At 62.4% G+C, this 16,168-nt stretch overlaps 2 protein-coding genes across 2 annotated transcripts in view; both read left to right on the top strand.

The window, feature by feature from the left end:
• Nucleotides 1–332: 332 nt before the first annotated feature.
• Nucleotides 333–8,813, top strand: Wbp11 (WW domain binding protein 11). The gene is made up of 12 exons (XM_090324546.1): nt 333–497; nt 1,918–2,046; nt 2,431–2,462; nt 3,125–3,218; nt 5,076–5,272; nt 5,842–5,975; nt 6,048–6,247; nt 6,714–6,905; nt 7,203–7,304; nt 7,382–7,678; nt 8,041–8,223; nt 8,328–8,813. The coding sequence occupies exons 2-12, from the start codon at nt 1,983–1,985 to the stop codon at nt 8,810–8,812; spliced, it is 1,980 nt and encodes a 659-aa protein (XP_090180672.1). The 5' UTR covers nt 333–497; nt 1,918–1,982; the 3' UTR covers nt 8,813.
• A 5,882-nt stretch (nt 8,814–14,695) lies between these two features.
• LOC150042454 (glutamate receptor ionotropic, NMDA 2B-like) overlaps nt 14,696–16,168 on the top strand; it is a 132,213-nt gene continuing 130,740 nt past the window's right edge. The window contains 1 exon segment of the mRNA XM_090324445.1: nt 14,696–15,032. Within this exon segment, the coding sequence (XP_090180571.1) occupies nt 14,816–15,032 (217 nt within the window). The 5' untranslated portion in view covers nt 14,696–14,815.

The following is a 16,168-nucleotide window of genomic DNA, read 5'->3' as shown; positions in this document are numbered from 1 at the left end:
ATGGATGAATGAATGAATGAATGAATGAATGAATGGATGAAGACAGTCCTGGCTCTGCCCTGGGTATCACAGCACAGGTTCCGCAGTCTCTGGTAGAGGCAAGTCCCATCAGCCAATCAGACGGCGACTTTTTTTCCTCCCTCTGATTGGACGGCAATGTGTCCGTCAACGCGGGAGGGGTGGGGGGAGGGGAGGGCGGGCCCGTGGCTTCCAACGACCCAATCGGATTCCGCGGCGGAGCGGAAGCAGCTCTAGCCGCGGAACCGTTGGCTCGTCTCTATGGTCGCGGCTTCCTAGCAACGCCGCGAGGTCGTGGGGCGGCGGGCCCGGAAGTGACGTCGTGCCGGCGGAGGGGCGCGAGGTTTCAAGATGGCGGTGGCCGGGCGCCTGTCCGGGCGGCTGAGGTGAAGGCCCCGACGCCGTTGGAGGCCGCCGCGGGGGCGGGGTGAGGGGGGCGGGCGGCGCCGCCGCGTCTGGACGTCCGGGAGCCCCGCGCGGTGAGTGTGCGGCGGGCGGCCGGGCCGGGGGGCGGCGGCGGGGCGGCTCCGGGGCCCGGCGAGCCTCGAGGCGGGGCCCTCAACCGTCGCCCGGGGCCCGGTGGTCGACGTGGAGGCCCGGGGTCGGCGGACGCTCGCACCCCGCCCCCGAGGAGACCCGTGGAGCCCGGGGGGGGTGGAGGGGGGCGGAGGGGGGCGGGCGTGGAACCGTCGGGACGGCCGGGGTCCCCCACCCCACCCCACTCCCGGGCCCCGGAAACACAGCGCAGAGATAGCACGGAGACGGTGTGGAGATCCCAGAGAACGCCTGCTACGTGGTGCATGCGCTGCAGACCATTTACACGACCCCCCCCGTGGACTCCCACCCCTGGGCAGGGCCCTGCCCCTCTCCGAAGGACCTGGCATCCTGTGCCCAAGCGAAGCCCCCCCAGGAGGGCTGCCTGCCTTTGGTCCCAGAGCCGAAGGAGGCGGTGGAAGAGGTGCTGGTGCCCTTTCTCCTCTCCCCACCCCCCCCCACCCCCTTCATGGTTTTGGTGTCACAGAATGTTTCCCAGTGGAAAAGAACTCATGCAAGCAGCGGGCGAACGCTCCCCTGGGGCTCGCCAGGCAGGCAGTCTGTGCCACACACGCACACACACTTGTCCTGTAACAGTCATTTGCTGTAAGTGGAAAGGAGAGGGGTCTGGTCTGTCAGCTGATGAGATGGTGATGTTCGGATACTTTACCGTGTGTGTGTGTGTGTGTGTGTGTGTGTGTGTGTGTCCGTGTCCGTGTCCGTGTCCGTCCGTGTGTGTCCGTCGTGGAACTTGAACTCTGGGCCTGCGCGCTGTCCCTGAGCTCTTCCACTCAAGGCTACAGCCCTATCCCTGGAGCCACAGCCCCCACTTCTGGTGTTCTGGTGGTTAAGTGGAGGTAAGAGTCTCCTGGTCTTGTCCAGGCTGGCTTTGAACAGTGATCCTCAGATCTCAGCCTCCTGAGTAGCTGAGAGGACAGGTGTGAGCCACCGAGCCCCAGTGGACGCCTTTACCTTTCTAAAGAATAATGGGGATCCGGGGCTGGGAAGCTGAAAAGGTAGCACACGTGTGTGAAGCTCTGGGTTTGGGTAAAAAACAGAAGAAGCCCCAAGTGGTGCCGTGGCCCGAGTGGAAGAGCTGTAGTCTTGAGCAAGAGACGCTCAGGGACAGCACCCAGGCAGAGTTCAAGGCCCAGGACTGGCAAAATAGTAGTGGTAATCATAATAGAAATATCATTGTTGAGACTGTTCTTACATGGGTGCTAAAGTCAGCATCAAGTACAAAGCCTCGGGAAATTACCAACCAAAGGCGTGTTTCTTTCCTGAGACGGATTGGAACTTTTTATAAAGAAGAGGACATCTTAGAAATAATAAGAAACAAGTGAGCTACTTCTCTGTCGTCCGCAGGTTTGCCTGGTGTTTGTTTGTATTTTTTTTAAGTCGTGGTGAAGTGGACCGGCCGGATTGTCACCATGGGGCGGAGGTCAACCTCTTCCACCAAGAGTGGGAAGTTTATGAACCCCACAGACCAAGCTCGTGAGTATCCAGGGCTGCAGAGGCCCCTGGCTGGCCTGCTGCGTCCTCACTGTCCCTGGCCGGGCGCAGGCAGGCAGGCAGGCAGAGCTCATGTTCTTCTGAGCATGAGATGACAGCCTGAAATGTGCAAGTGAATTCCTGCCTGTGTATAGGTGCTATACACAAGTCCCATGGCAAATAGTTTCCGCTTAGGGGATTGGTGTGTGTGTGAAAAATGTTGAAGAGATTCGGTTTTGCGGGCTTTTGGTGTTTGTGGTGTCTTTTTCATGAGGGACCGGTAGCTTATTTTCTAGAGAAGGTGATGTTTGGGTTGAGATGACTAGACAGCGAATCTGCAGGGTCTCGAGTGACCCTGGTGTGGCCTCTCCCTCTGTCCCTTTGCAGGGAAGGAAGCCCGGAAGAGAGAATTAAAGAAGGTAAGACTTGGGGACCCTGCAGGGCTCTCGGGTGTGTCTTCTTGTTTGGGACCCATAGTTTACCAGATACCATGATTGATTATTTGTCAGAAACCGTGCTGCCTGCACCTCTGAAAGCTCTTAGCCAAGCTAGAATTCCCTACACTTGCACGCTGAACTGTTACGTAGTGCAGCATGGGTATGGTGATATTTTTATTTCTCTCTTTTTCTTGCTCTTTATCAAATGTCACTGCCTTGTGGCCATAAATAGGCTAAATACCTTCTCTGTTTTTCCGACTAGATATTGAGTTTGAAAAACGTAATTCCACTATATCAGAAAGAACCTTTCCAATATCGTGCTTTAACACATGAGGCAACGTAGATGTTTAGCAGTTCTCCACTGTGCATGTCTTATGCTTTAGCATCGACGTGTACAAAATTTTGTGGCTATTCAGACATAATTTTTTTTTAAATTTAGCTGCAACTTTTTAAGCATTTCTTTTCAGTAACTGGTAAAATCTCACCGTGTTGAGAGAAAGCCTAAGGAAAGCATGGCTGTGTTACTTTAAGGGGAAAAAAAGTTAGCTCCGTTTCTGTGGCTTGAAAAAGTCATGAGAAGCCCTGGGACCGTCCGGTCTCCAGTGAAGTAAAGGTGCTTCCATCTTGTCTCCTGTTTCCCCAAGAACAAAAAGCAGCGCATGATGGTGCGGGCGGCGGTGCTGAAAATGAAGGACCCGAAGCAGATCATCCGGGACATGGAGAAGCTGGACGAGATGGGTGAGCGTCACGTCACGTCACGTCACACCCCGGGACAGACCACGGGGCCCGAAATGGAACCCTCACCTAAATGGCTGTCTGCCACCCGAAATCTTACCTCCACTGACGGATAGCCTTTTTTATTTTGGGGGTGCTGGTCCCAGGGCTTAAACTCAGGGCCTGGGTGTTGCCCGTGAACTTCTTCTGCCCCGTGCCATAGCTTGTGCCACAGCTCCATTTCCAGCGTTGGGGGTAGTTGTTTTGATTGTTGTGTTGTTGTTTGGATTTTTTTTTCCCCCAGTCCTGGGGCTTAAACTCAGGGCCTGGGTGGTGTCCCTCAGCTTCTTTTGCTCAAGGCCAGCTCTCTACCACTTGAGCCACAGCACCACTTCGGGCCTTTTCTGTGTATGTGATACTGAGGAATCAAACCCAGGGCTTCATGCATGCTAGACAAGCACTCTACTACTAGGCCACAGTCCCAGCCTTTTGGGAGTAGTTTATTGGAAATAGAGACTTTTCTTGAGACTCTTTTCTTGCCCGGGCTGGCTTGGAGCCATGATCCTCAGATCTCATCATCCTGATAACGGGAATTATGGGCATAAGCCACAGCCGCTTTCTAACTAACACATGCCTTTGATAAAACGTACAGAATATAGAGGCTGTATGTCTTTTGGTAAGATTTTTCAACGTGAAGAACATTTAACTTCCATGTGTGTTTTCTTGGTTTGTGGGTTATTTTGTTAGGTTTTTGTTTATTTGTTTTTGTGGGTCCGGGTGCTTGAACTCGGGGCCTGGGCGCTGTCCCTGAACTCTTCAGCTCAACGCTGTCACCCTACTCCTGGGCCTGGGTGTTGTCCCTCAGCTCTTCAGCTTAAAGTTACCGCCCTGCCCTTGAGGCAAGCCCCACTTGCTGTTTTCTAGTGATTCATTGGAGGTAAGCGGCTCACCTTTCTTTGCCTGGGCTGGCTTTGAGCCCCGATCCTCAGATCTCAGCCTCCTGAGGAGCTGGGATAACAGGCGTGAGCCACCGGCACCCATCCTTCCATGTCAACTTTCTGCCATCTCTTCCAGCTTGTCACCTTTTTCTGCTGTGTTCTGTTCATACCAAAAATCCAGATTGAACGATTTCTCGAGTGATAATCGAAAGTGTTGTATTCATTTAGGCTTCAAAAACCCCGCGTGGAGCATCCCAGAGTTCCAGAGCTAGTGGTAGTCACGGAGTTTTTCTACATCTTAACCATCTAGTGCTCTTTCGGTAGATTTATTATCACTACTATACAGGTTAGAAAACTAGCACCAGAAATTGCAGACTTTTCTCAGCGTGCCGCGGTGTGTCAGCTGGGATTGGATCCACTAGCAGGGTAGATCTGGGCTTGCGTGTGTCACAGTTGATCCCTTTAGGTCTCCCTGGAGTGCCTGTCGGTGCTGCAGTTTCGCAGGCTGGCTGGTTCCTTGGTTTCCACCGTCAGGAGCTTGCTTGTCCTGAGACTGGCACCCCCATGTGGGCACGGAGAGGCTAAGGGACAGAGAATGGAGTGAAGTGTCCAGGGTTTCAGCACGGGGTGGCCGAAGCCGTGGGCAGAGCTCGGCCGTCTGGTGGAAGCTCACCACTCTTGGCTGGAGGCGTGGTACGCGCATGGCAGGGCCATGAGGATTCTTGGTTTCCCTGCTGGAAAGTGAAAGCGAGGTGCTGGCTGTTTTCGGGGTGAGGTTTAGGTCGGGAGAGAGCTCAGCCCGGGGTGCTGTAAGTTTTAGAGGGTAGGTACAATAAATGCCTCCTGCGGCAAAAGGGTGGTGTGGTGTCGGTCTGGTGTCCGGCCCTGTGTGGGGACTTTGCCTCGAGTCACCTCGAGGGACTCATCTTGCCGTCCCTTCCAGAGTTTAACCCGGTGCAGCAGCCGCAGCTGAATGAGAAAGTGCTGAAAGACAAGCGCAAGAAGCTGCGCGAGACCTTCGAGCGCATCCTGCGGCTCTACGAGAAGGAGAACCCCGACATCTACAAGGAGCTGAGGAAGCTGGAGGTGGAGTACGAGCAGAAGAGGGCCCAGCTCAGCCAGTACTTCGATGCCGTCAAGGTGACTCGTCTCTCCACAAGAAACTGGGTTCCGGGGTGCTCTTAAAAATAGGAAAGGGGGTGGGTTTGGGGTTTTGGTTTGGGGGGCTTGAGCTCAGGGTCTGGATGCTGGCCTTGCGCTTTCTCAAGGCTGGCGCTCTACCACTTGAGCCACAGCACCACTTGGGGCTTTTTCTCTGTGTATGTGGTACCGAGGAATCGAACCCACAACTTTGTGCCCGGTAGGGAAGCATTTGTAGTGAGGATCAGAGGGACGGGGTGGTGATTGGGGATCGAGCAGGCAGCCACGGGCACTGAGCTCTGGAGACTGTTTCCGGGTCCTGGCAGGTCAGGTGGCGGGTGCTGGCGGCCTTGAGGACGAGGGGCTTGGGGTCAGCACCCTGCCCTGCGGCTTGAGCCCCAGCACCAGCCAAGGAGGAAAGGAAGCAGCGCTGGGTGTGCCGGGGGAGGCCGGCCTTGTGTCCGTGCTTAGGCTTCGGGACCCTTGGTCCGTTGGGAAGCAGCCCCGGGTGTGGGGACATGGCGCCCCGGCTGGCCGCCGATGGACGCCCCGCGTGCCCGCTGTTTCAGAACGCACAGCACGTGGAGGTGGAGAGCATCCCTCTGCCGGACATGCCGCATGCGCCCTCCAACATCCTCATCCAGGACATCCCGCTGCCCGGGGCCCAGCCGCCCTCCATCCTCAAGAAGACCTCCGCCTACGGGTAAGCGGGCCCTCGGGCGGGGTGGGCAGGCGAGCGGGGCGGCCGGGCTCAGCCATGGCCCTGTTCCTGCAGGCCTCCCTCTCGAGCCGTCTCCATCCTCCCGCTGCTGGGCCACGGCGTCCCTCGCCTGCCGCCTGGCCGGAAGCCCCCTGGCCCCCCACCCGGGCCGCCGCCTCCCCAAGTCCTGCAGATGTACGGCCGCAAAGTGGGCTTCGCGCTGGACCTGCCTGCGCGCAGGCGGGAGGAGGACATGCTGTATAGCCCGGAGCTGGGTGAGGAAGGGCTGCGCGGTACGGGCGGCTCTGGAGGAGGGGCCCCTTGAGACTCGGCCTCGGTCCTCGCTGCCACCTCCCAGTTAATGGTCACTAGTGGCTGTGGGGTCCTCTGTGGACTGAACCTGCGTCTGGCGGGGCCGGGGATTTTTGGTTGTTTTATTTCCCCGTAGTAGAGTTTGAACTCGGGGCTCTGAATCTCTTAAAAGAATGCAGCTGGGGTCCCCTCTTCAGATAACCCAAAGCCAGCGTGGAGGCCCCGCTCCCGCGGCAGAACCCAGCCGAGCGGCCCAAGTTCAGATCCCGGTTCTGGCAAAACGGGAGAGCGCCTTCCTTTCCTTTGTCAGACAGACAGACAGACAGACATGTGTCTGGTGTCGGGCTGGGAGCGTAGGCAGTGACTGCCGAGCGGCCCCCTGGGCGGCGGGGGTCGGGCCGGGTCCATGGCCTCCCTGTCCCTTGGCAGCTCCCCGAGGTCACGATGATGAGGCGTCGAGCAGCAGCGAGGATGACGGCTACCCTGAGGACATGGAGCAGGACAAGCCTGGCGACAGCACGGATGACAGCGACACAGACAGGTCGGACGGCGAGAGTGAGGGCGACGAGTTTGTGCGTCGGGAGGAGAGTGAGCGGGACCACGCCGAGGAGAAGAAGTCGGGTGGGTGCGGTCCCGGGGCCTCCCCCGCCAGCTCAAGGCTGGGTGGGGCTCTCCACTTGCACCACGCTCCGCTCCATTCCTGTTTTCTGGAGGCTCCTTGGAGATCAGAATGTCACGATCTCCGGGGCTGGTGGCTTTGAGCCTCGACGCTCCCAGCTCAGCCTGCCGAGTGGCTGCGGTGCCTGGCGGTGTGGGCGCCTGGCCCCCGAGTCCTTTGTGCCCTGCGCTCCGTTGTCGTCCGGGGCGGGCTGTTCAGAGCCGTGGATGCCAACTCTGAGGTCCTCCTCGATCCCGCAGGCCTGAGTGTGCGGTTCGCGGACATGCCTGGAAAGCCCCGCAAGAAGAAGAAGAACATGAAGGAGCTGACCCCCCTTCAGGCCACCATGCTGCGGATGGCAGGTGAGGCGGCGGCTCAGCTCCCTCCGTGCTCATGCGCTGAGCCCCTGTGGACGCTCAGGGTCCCCTCCTTCCCGCAGGCCAGGAGATCCCCGAGGAGGGCCGCGAGGCCGAGGAGTTTTCCGAGGACGATGACGACGACGACTCGGATGACTCGGAGGCAGAGAAGCCGCCACAGAAGCAGCACAAGGACGACTCGCATCCCGACGCTGCGGTGGCCGCCGTGGCCGCCCCGCAGCAGGGCCCCCCCCAGGCCGGCCCACCCTCCCAGATGCAAGCCCCCCCCATGCCGGGGCCGCCGCCCCTGGGACCCCCGCCTGCCCCGCCACTGCGGCCCCCCGGGCCCCCAACAGGCCTCCCTCCAGGACCCCCTCCAGGTCAGCACAGGGTGGGGGTGAAGTGGTGGGGAAGGGCGCCTCGCTCCTCCACCCTCCTTCCCTTCCTCCCGCCCAGGCTCTCCTCCCTGTGCCCCATGATAGTGGGTGGGCTGGGGCTGGGATGTCTGGGGTGTCTTAGAGGACGGGACCGGCCACACCCCGTCTTCACATCTGTGTGTCTCTTAGTGGTTCTTTCTTGGAGTGCAGAGAACCTGGCCCCGGGGTTAGCCTGGACCTAGAATCCAGCCCCCCAAGTTAGCCTGGACCCAGGACCTGGGCTAGCCTGGACCTAGAACCCAGCCCCCCCTTACCCTGGCCTCTGCGGCCGGCTGGCCAGTCTCACCGCCTTGGTGTCTCCGCAGGGGCGCCGCCGTTCCTGAGACCCCCGGGCATGCCGGGCCTCCGGGGACCCCTGCCCCGCCTCCTGCCCCCCGGCCCCCCTCCGGGCCGGCCTCCCGGTCCTCCCCCGGGCCCGCCGCCCGGCCTGCCGCCCGGCCCCCCTCCGCGAGGGCCCCCGCCCAGGCTGCCGCCGCCGGCGCCCCCAGGTAAGCGGGCTGGGCCCTGACGGGGTGGGCGGGGTGCGCCGGACCCCCTCCCTCCCCCTGGCCTGGCTGACGGCCCCCTCCCCCTCCCTCCCTCCCTCCCGCAGGCCTGCCCCCGCCCCGGCCCGGCATGCTGAGGCCGCCGCTGGTGCCCCCGCTGGGCCCGGCCCCGCCCGGCCTCTTCCCGCCGGCCCCGCTGCCCAACCCCGGCGTGCTGAGCGCCCCGCCCAGCCTCATCCAGCGCCCCAAGGCGGACGAGGCGGGCGGCGCGGGCGCGGGCGGCGGCGCGGCCACCATCGAGAAGAAGGCCACGGCCACCATCAGCGCCAAGCCGCAGATCACCAACCCCAAGGCCGAGATCACGCGCTTCGTGCCCACCGCGCTGCGCGTGCGCCGCGAGCCCCGGGGCGCCGCCGCCGCCGCCGCTGCCGCTGCCGCCGCCGCCGCCCGCCGGCCCGACGAGGACGCGGCCGCCCCGGCCTCGGCCAGGCCCGCGACGGCGCCCAAGGCCGGGCCCGCGGCGCCCGTGTCCATGCAGACCAAGGACGACGTGTACGAGGCCTTCATGAAGGAGATGGAGGGGCTGCTGTGAGCCCCGGGCCCGGGCCCGCGCCGCCCCCCAGTCCTGCTGTAAATAACTGTGTGTGTGTCTGTGTGTGTTCCGCGGATTAAAGTGGCTCCCGCCGGCCGGCCGGCCTGCCTGCCTCCTCCCTCCTCCTCCTCCTCCTGCTCCTCCTCCATCGTCCCCGCGCCGGGCACCCCGCCCAGGGACGGGGGAACTGGGGACGGGGTCCAGCCCATGACCGAGGAGGGCGGGGCGGGGCGGAGGGGAGGGGCGGGATCTGTGGTCTTCACGCACGAATGAAGGGGCCAGCCGAGCCCGGCCACCAACCCCGAGCAAGGGGCGGGGCCTGCGGACACGCCCACAACAGCACCACACGCCCAGGTCCTCAAACAGGTCCGCCCGGCCCAGACACTCTATGCAAATGAGGACGGGCCTCGTCCCCTTCCCCATTGGGCCGCCGGGGCGGGGGGCGGGGCGTCTCAGACCCAGCGCTTAGGAAGGAGAGCGCCGCTGCCCTGCCAGAGTCCACCTGAGCCCGCGTGCAGGACCACCTCGAGGTCCGCCCAGACCCCGCGAGGAGGCCGGGCGCGTGCGCGACCCCTCCCTTCCCCCCAGTGTGTGTGTGTGTGTCAGTGTGCACGCACACATCACTGCTGTCTACAACTATGTGTGCTTGCCAGGGATGCTCTGCTTTACTCCCTCCACACTCCTCCTCCGTGCCTCTCATTGCAGGACCCCAGCCCCCTCCCCTCACACCCCAACACCCCACCCCAGGACCCTCCCCTCACACCTCACCACCCCAACACCCCACCCCAGCCCCCTCCCCTCACACCTCACCACCCCAACACCCCACCCCAGCCCCCTCCCCTCACACCTCACCACCCCAACACCCCAGCCCCCTCCCCTCACACCTCACCACCCCAACACCCCACCCCAGCCCCCTCCCCTCACACCTCACCACCCCAACACCCCACCCCAGCCCCCTCCCCTCACACCTCACCACCCCAACACCCCACCCCAGGACCCTCCCCTCACACCTCACCACCCCAACACCCCACCCCAGCCCCCTCCCCTCACACCTCACCACCCCAACACCCCACCCCAGCCCCCTCCCCTCACACCTCACCACCCCAACACCCCACCCCAGCCCCTTCTCACACCTCACCACCCCAACACCCCACCCCAGCCCCCTCCCCTCACACCTCACCACCCCAACACCTCACCCCAGCCCCTTCTCACACCTCACCACCCCAACACCCCACCCCAGCCCCCTCTCCTCACACCTCACCACCCCAACACCCCACCCCAGCCCCCTCCCCTCACACCTCACCACCCCAACACCCCACCCCAGCCCCTTCTCACACCTCACCACCCCAACACCCCACCCCAGCCCCCTCCCCTCACACCTCACCACCCCAACACCCCACCCCAGCCCCTTCTCACACCTCACCACCCCAACACCCCACCCCAGGACCCTCCCCTCACACCTCACCACCCCAACACCCCACCCCAGCCCCCTCCCCTCACACCTCACCACCCCAACACCCCACCCCAGCCCCCTCCCCTCACACCTCACCACCCCAACACCCCACCCCAGCCCCTTCTCACACCTCACCACCCCAACACCCCACCCCAGCCCCCTCCCCTCACACCTCACCACCCCAACACCCCACCCCAGCCCCCTCCCCTCACACCTCACCACCCCAACACCCCACCCCAGCCCCTTCTCACACCTCACCACCCCAACACCCCACCCCAGCCCCTTCTCCTCACACCTCAACACCCCACCCCAGCCCCCTCCCCTCACACCTCAACACCCCAACACCCCACCCCAGCCCCCTCCCCTCACACCTCAACACCCCAACACCCCACCCCAGCCCCCTCCCCTCACACCTCAACACCCCAACACCCCACCCCAGCCCCTTCTCCTCACACCTCACCACCCCAACACCCCACCCCAGCCCCCTCTCCTCACACCTCACCACCCCAACACCCCACCCCAGCCCCCTCTCCTCACACCTCACCACCCCAACACCCCACCCCAGGACCCTCCCCTCACACCTCACCACCCCTCACACCCCACCCCAGCCCCCTCCCCTCACACCTCACCACCCCAACACCCCACCCCAGCCCCCTCCCCTCACACCTCACCACCCCAACACCCCACCCCAGCCCCCTCTCCTCACACCTCACCACCCCTCACACCCCACCCCAGCCCCCTCTCCTCACACCTCACCACCCCTCACACCCCAACCCAGCCCCCTCTCCTCACACCTCACCACCCCAACACCCCACCCCAGGACCCTCTCCTCACACCTCACCACCCCTCACTCCCCACCCCAGCCCCCTCTCCTCACACCTCACCACCCCAACACCCCACCCCAGCCCCTTCTCCTCACACCTCACCACCCCAACACCCCACCCCAGCCCCCTCTCCTCACACCTCACCACCCCAACAACCCACCCCAGCCCCTTCTCACACCTCACCACCCCTCACACCCCACCCCAGCCCCTTCTCCTCACACCTCACCACCCCTCACACCCCACCCCAGCCCCTTCTCCTCACACCTCACCACCCCACACACCCTGCCCCAGCCCCTCTCCTCACACCTCACCACCCCAACACCCCACCCCAACCCCCTCTCCTCACACCTCAACACCCCAACACCCCGCCCCAGCCCCCTCTCCTCACACCTCACCACCCCAACACCCCACCCCAGCCCCCTCTCCTCACACCTCACCACCCCAACACCCCGCCCCAGGACCCTCTCCTCACACCTCACCACCCCAACACCCCGCCCCAGGACCCTCTCCTCACACCTCACCACCCCAACACCCCACCCCAGCCCCCTCTCCTCACACCTCAACACCCCAACACCCCACCCCAGCCCCCTCTCCTCACACCTCACCACCCCAACACCCCACCCCAGCCCCCTCTCCTCACACCTCAACACCCCAACACCCCGCCCCAGCCCCCTCTCCTCACACCTCACCACCCCTCACACCCCACCCCAGCCCCCTCTCCTCACACCTCACCACCCCAACACCCCGCCCCAGCCCCCTCTCCTCACACCTCACCACCCCTCACACCCCAACCCAGCCCCCTCTCCTCACACCTCACCACCCCAACACCCCACCCCAGGACCCTCTCCTCACACCTCACCACCCCTCACTCCCCACCCCAGCCCCCTCTCCTCACACCTCACCACCCCAACACCCCACCCCAGCCCCTTCTCCTCACACCTCACCACCCCAACACCCCACCCCAGCCCCTTTCCTCACACCTCACCACCCCAACACCCCGCCCCAGGACCCTCTCCTCACACCTCACCACCCCAACACCCCACCCCAGCCCCCTCTCCTCACACCTCACCACCCCAACACCCCACCCCAGCCCCCTCTCCTCACACCTCACCACCCCTCACACCCCAACCCAGCCCCCTCTCCTCATACCTCACCACCCCAACACCCCGCCCCAGGACCCTCTCCTCACACCTCACCACCCCTCACTCCCCACCCCAGCCCCCTCTCCTCACACCTCACCACCCCAACACCCCACCCCAGCCCCTTCTCCTCACACCTCACCACCCCTCACACCCCACCCCAGCCCCTTTCCTCACACCTCACCACCCCAACACCCCGCCCCAGGACCCTCTCCTCACACCTCACCACCCCAACACCCCACCCCAGCCCCCTCTCCTCACACCTCACCACCCCAACACCCCACCCCAGCCCCCTCTCCTCACACCTCACCACCCCAACACCCCACCCCAGCCCCCTCTCCTCACACCTCACCACCCCAACACCCCGCCCCAGGACTCTCTCCTCACACCTCACCACCCCAACACCCCACCCCAGCCCCCTCTCCTCACACCTCACCACCCCAACACCCCACCCCAGCCCCCTCTCCTCACACCTCACCACCCCAACACCCCGCCCCAGGACCCTCTCCTCACACCTCACCACCCCAACACCCCACCCCAGCCCCCTCTCCTCACACCTCACCACCCCAACACCCCACCCCAGCCCCCTCTCCTCACACCTCACCACCCCAACACCCCACCCCAGCCCCCTCTCCTCACACCTCACCACCCCAACACCCCACCCCAGCCCCCTCTCCTCACACCTCAACACCCCAACACCCCACCCCAGCCCCTTCTCCTCACACCTCACCACCCCTCACTCCCCACCCCAGCCCCCTCTCCTCACACCTGACCACCCCACACACCCCGCCCCAGCCCCTCTCCTCACACCTGACAACCCTGGACACCGACCACGAGTTTCCTTCGTTCATAAAACAGAGGTGCAGAGAATAACAAATGCAGTAGGTGTGAGATACAGAGGTGCAGATAACAAGCGCAGTGCACATGGGGTTGTAAAACAGGTGCAGAGAATCACAAACGCAGTGGACGTGGATGAGTGAAACACATGCAGAGAAATAAACTCAGTGGACCTGGACGTGTAAAACAGGTGTAGAGAAATAACAAACGCAGTGGACGTGGACGAGTGAAACAGAGGTGCAGAGAATAACAAGTGCAGTGGACAGGTAAAACAGGTGCAGAGGATAACAAATGCAGTGGATGTGTAAAACAGGTGTAGAGAAATAACAAACGCAGTGGACGTGTAAAACACGTGTAGAGAAATAAATGACGTGGACGTGGAGGTGTAAAACACGTGCAGAGAAATAAACTCAGTGGACGTGGACGTGTAAAACACGTGCAGAGAAATAAACTCAGTGGACGTGGACGTGTGAAACACGTGCAGAGAAATAAGTGCAGTGGACGTGTAAAACACGTGTAGAGAAATAAATGACGTGGACGTGGAGGTGTAAAACACGTGCAGAGAAATAACAAGCGCAGTGGACATGTGAAACAGAGGTGCAAAGAATAACAAATGCAGTGGTCATGTAAAACAGGTGCAGAGAATCACAAATGCAGTGGATGTGTGAAACAGACGCGTAGAGAAATAACAAACGCAGTGGACGTGGACTTGTAAAACGGAGGTGCAGAGAATCACAAATGCAGTGGATGTGTAAAACAGGTGCAGAGGATAACAAATGCAGCGGACGTGGACGTGTGAAACAGACGTGTAGAGAATAACATGCAGTGGACGTGTAAAACGGAGGTGCAGAGAAATACACAGCAGGTGTGGCCGTGTGAAACAGGTGCAGAGAAATGACAAACGCAGTGGACGTGGACGTGTGGAACTGTGTGGCCAAAACCGGGAAGCGCCACGTTCATGCACGGGCGCCTCAGTAGAGGCAGAAAGCCCAGGATGGCTCGGTAGACGCATGGCCGATCTCCACCCGTGGGTAGGTTTTGGGGGTGTGGGTGTGGGAATGCGTTGCTGGTTGTGGAACTTGTGGGCGCCGTCCCCGAGCTCATTTCCTCCAGCCTGGCGCTCTACCCCTTGAACCACAGCTCCATGTCTGGTTTTCTGCTGGTTTCACTGGAGATCAGAGTCTCCTGGACTTTCCTGCCCGGGCTGGCTTTGAACCTGCGACCCTCAGATCTCAGCCTCCTGAGGGGCCGGGCCTCTCCCTTCTGCCCACAGCCCCCCCCCCCCACACACACCCGTTCTCACTTGTCTGCCTGCTCTTTCCAGAAGGATCCTTCCGTGACAACCTAAGTGATGTCTTCCAAACCCACGTGCTTGGCGGAGGGACAGATGGACGGACAGATGTGTTTCTTTTCCCGGCCTGGGAGCCGGTCGGCCCCTGCTCACCGGCAGGTCACGCCACACCCCACTCGCCGTGCTCCCTGTTCCAGGAGCTCCCGGGCCAGGTCCACTCCTGCTGTCTCGCCCTCCCTCCCCGCCTCCCACCCCGTCACCTGCGCGGGGCGAGGCCGGGCGCCCTCTCTTTATGGTTGTGAGCTCCCTGCACAAACACAGCCAGTGAACTTTGCTTCCGCCCAGGCAGCCGGGGCCAGGCTCGGGTGACTTGGTGGGGCGCCAGCGGGAAGGATCTGGGGGGGGATCCAGCCGCAGGGGGCCGGAGCGGGGAGGACATGGTGCTGGGGTGAGCGGGCCATGGCGCCCCCCGTCTTGAGCCAGGCCCTGTGGTGGCTGCTGGTCCAGCCTGGCCTGGCCTTCTGGGCCTCTCAGGTGAGCCAGCACTGCCACGACGGACGCTACCATGTCACCGTGCTCATGATGAGCAACTCGGCCTTCCCCGAGGACCTGACCAACCTGCAGGTGGCCGTGGAGGCCGGCCTGGACGTCGTCAGGGCCCAGCTGCACCAGGCCGGTGAGCGCCTCCTCCCCCTCCTCCCCTCCCCCTCCCCCCTCCTCTTCCTCCTCCTCCCCCTCCCCCTCTTCCCCCTCCCCCTCTCCCCTCCCCTTCCTCCCCTTCTCTTCCCCCCCTCCTCCTCTTCCTCCTCTCCTGCCCCCTCCCCCTCTTCTTCTTTTCCTCCCCCTCTTCTTCTTTTCCTCCTCCTCGTCTTCTTCCTTTTCTCCCTCCTGCTCCTCCTCCTCCTCCTCCCCTTCTCTCCCTCCTCCCCTCCCCCTCCTCTTCTCCTTCTCCTTCTCATTATCCTCCTCCTCTTCGCCTCTTCCTCCTCCTCCTCTTCCTCCTTCCTTCTCTCCTTGTCCTTCCTTTTCTCCTTCCCCCTCCCCCTCCTTCCCCTCCTCCTCCTTCTCCCCCCTCCTCCTCTCCTCCTGTCCTCCCTCCTCCTCCTCTTCTCCTTCTCATTATCCTCTTCCTCTTCGCCTCTTCCTCCTTCTCCTCTTCCTCCTTCCTTCTCTCCTTGTCCTTCCTTTTCTCCTTCCCCCTCCCCCTCCTTCCCCTCCTCCTCCTCCTCCTCCACCCTCCTCCCCTCCTCCTGTCCTCCCTCCTCCTCCTCTTCTCCTTTTCATTATCCTCTTCCTCTTTGCCTCTTCCTCCGCCTCCTCTTCTTCTCCTTCATTATCCTCCTCCTGTTCTACCCCTTCTCCTCCTCTCCTCCTCCTCCTTTCCTCCTGTTTTACTCCTCCTCCTCCTCTCTCCCCCTTTCCTCCTTCTCCCTCTCCTCCTCTTCTCTTCCTTCTCTTTCTCCCTCTTCCTCTCCGCCTCCTCCTCTCCTTTCCTTCTCCCTCGTCCATCTCCTCCTCCCCTCCCTCCCCCTCCCCCATCTTCCTGGACTCTGCCCTGGGACACCCAGGCTCCCCTCCTCTCTCTATGGGGGTGGGAAGGGGTGTGGGGGTCTCTCTGCTCGGCTCTGCATTTAGGGAACGCTGGGACACCCCACAAAAAGCCAGGGCGGGCCTGAGGCCCGGCCTGACCCCGGGGTCCGGGGGATCCTGGCCGTGTGACCTCCCAGAGGGGGACTGAACCCCACACAGGGCTCAGTGAGTGGCGCCTCCTGGTCACTGCACTTCCTTCTTTTCCTTTCCGCTTCTTTCCTG

The sequence above is a fragment of the Megascapheus bottae genome, chromosome 35, assembly GCF_031878675.1.
Source record: "Megascapheus bottae isolate mThoBot1 chromosome 35, mThoBot2.hap1, whole genome shotgun sequence".
NCBI lineage: Eukaryota > Metazoa > Chordata > Mammalia > Rodentia > Geomyidae > Megascapheus > Megascapheus bottae.
The sequence above is the reverse complement of the archived record's forward strand: the minus strand, read 5'-3'. Positions and strand labels throughout refer to the sequence as shown.

What these genes read in the sequence shown, in the direction of transcription:
- Wbp11 (XM_090324546.1), top strand. Translation starts at nt 1,983, where the DNA reads ATGGGGCGGAGGTCAACCTCTTCCACCAAGAGTGGGAAGTTTATGAAC. An exon ending in AAGAAGACCTCCGCCTACGG is followed by an intron (nt 5,976 to 6,047) that starts GTAAGCGGGCCC and finishes CTGTTCCTGCAG; the next exon opens with GCCTCCCTCTCGAGCCGTCT. An exon ending in GCTGTATAGCCCGGAGCTGG is followed by an intron (nt 6,248 to 6,713) that starts GTGAGGAAGGGC and finishes GTCCCTTGGCAG; the next exon opens with CTCCCCGAGGTCACGATGAT.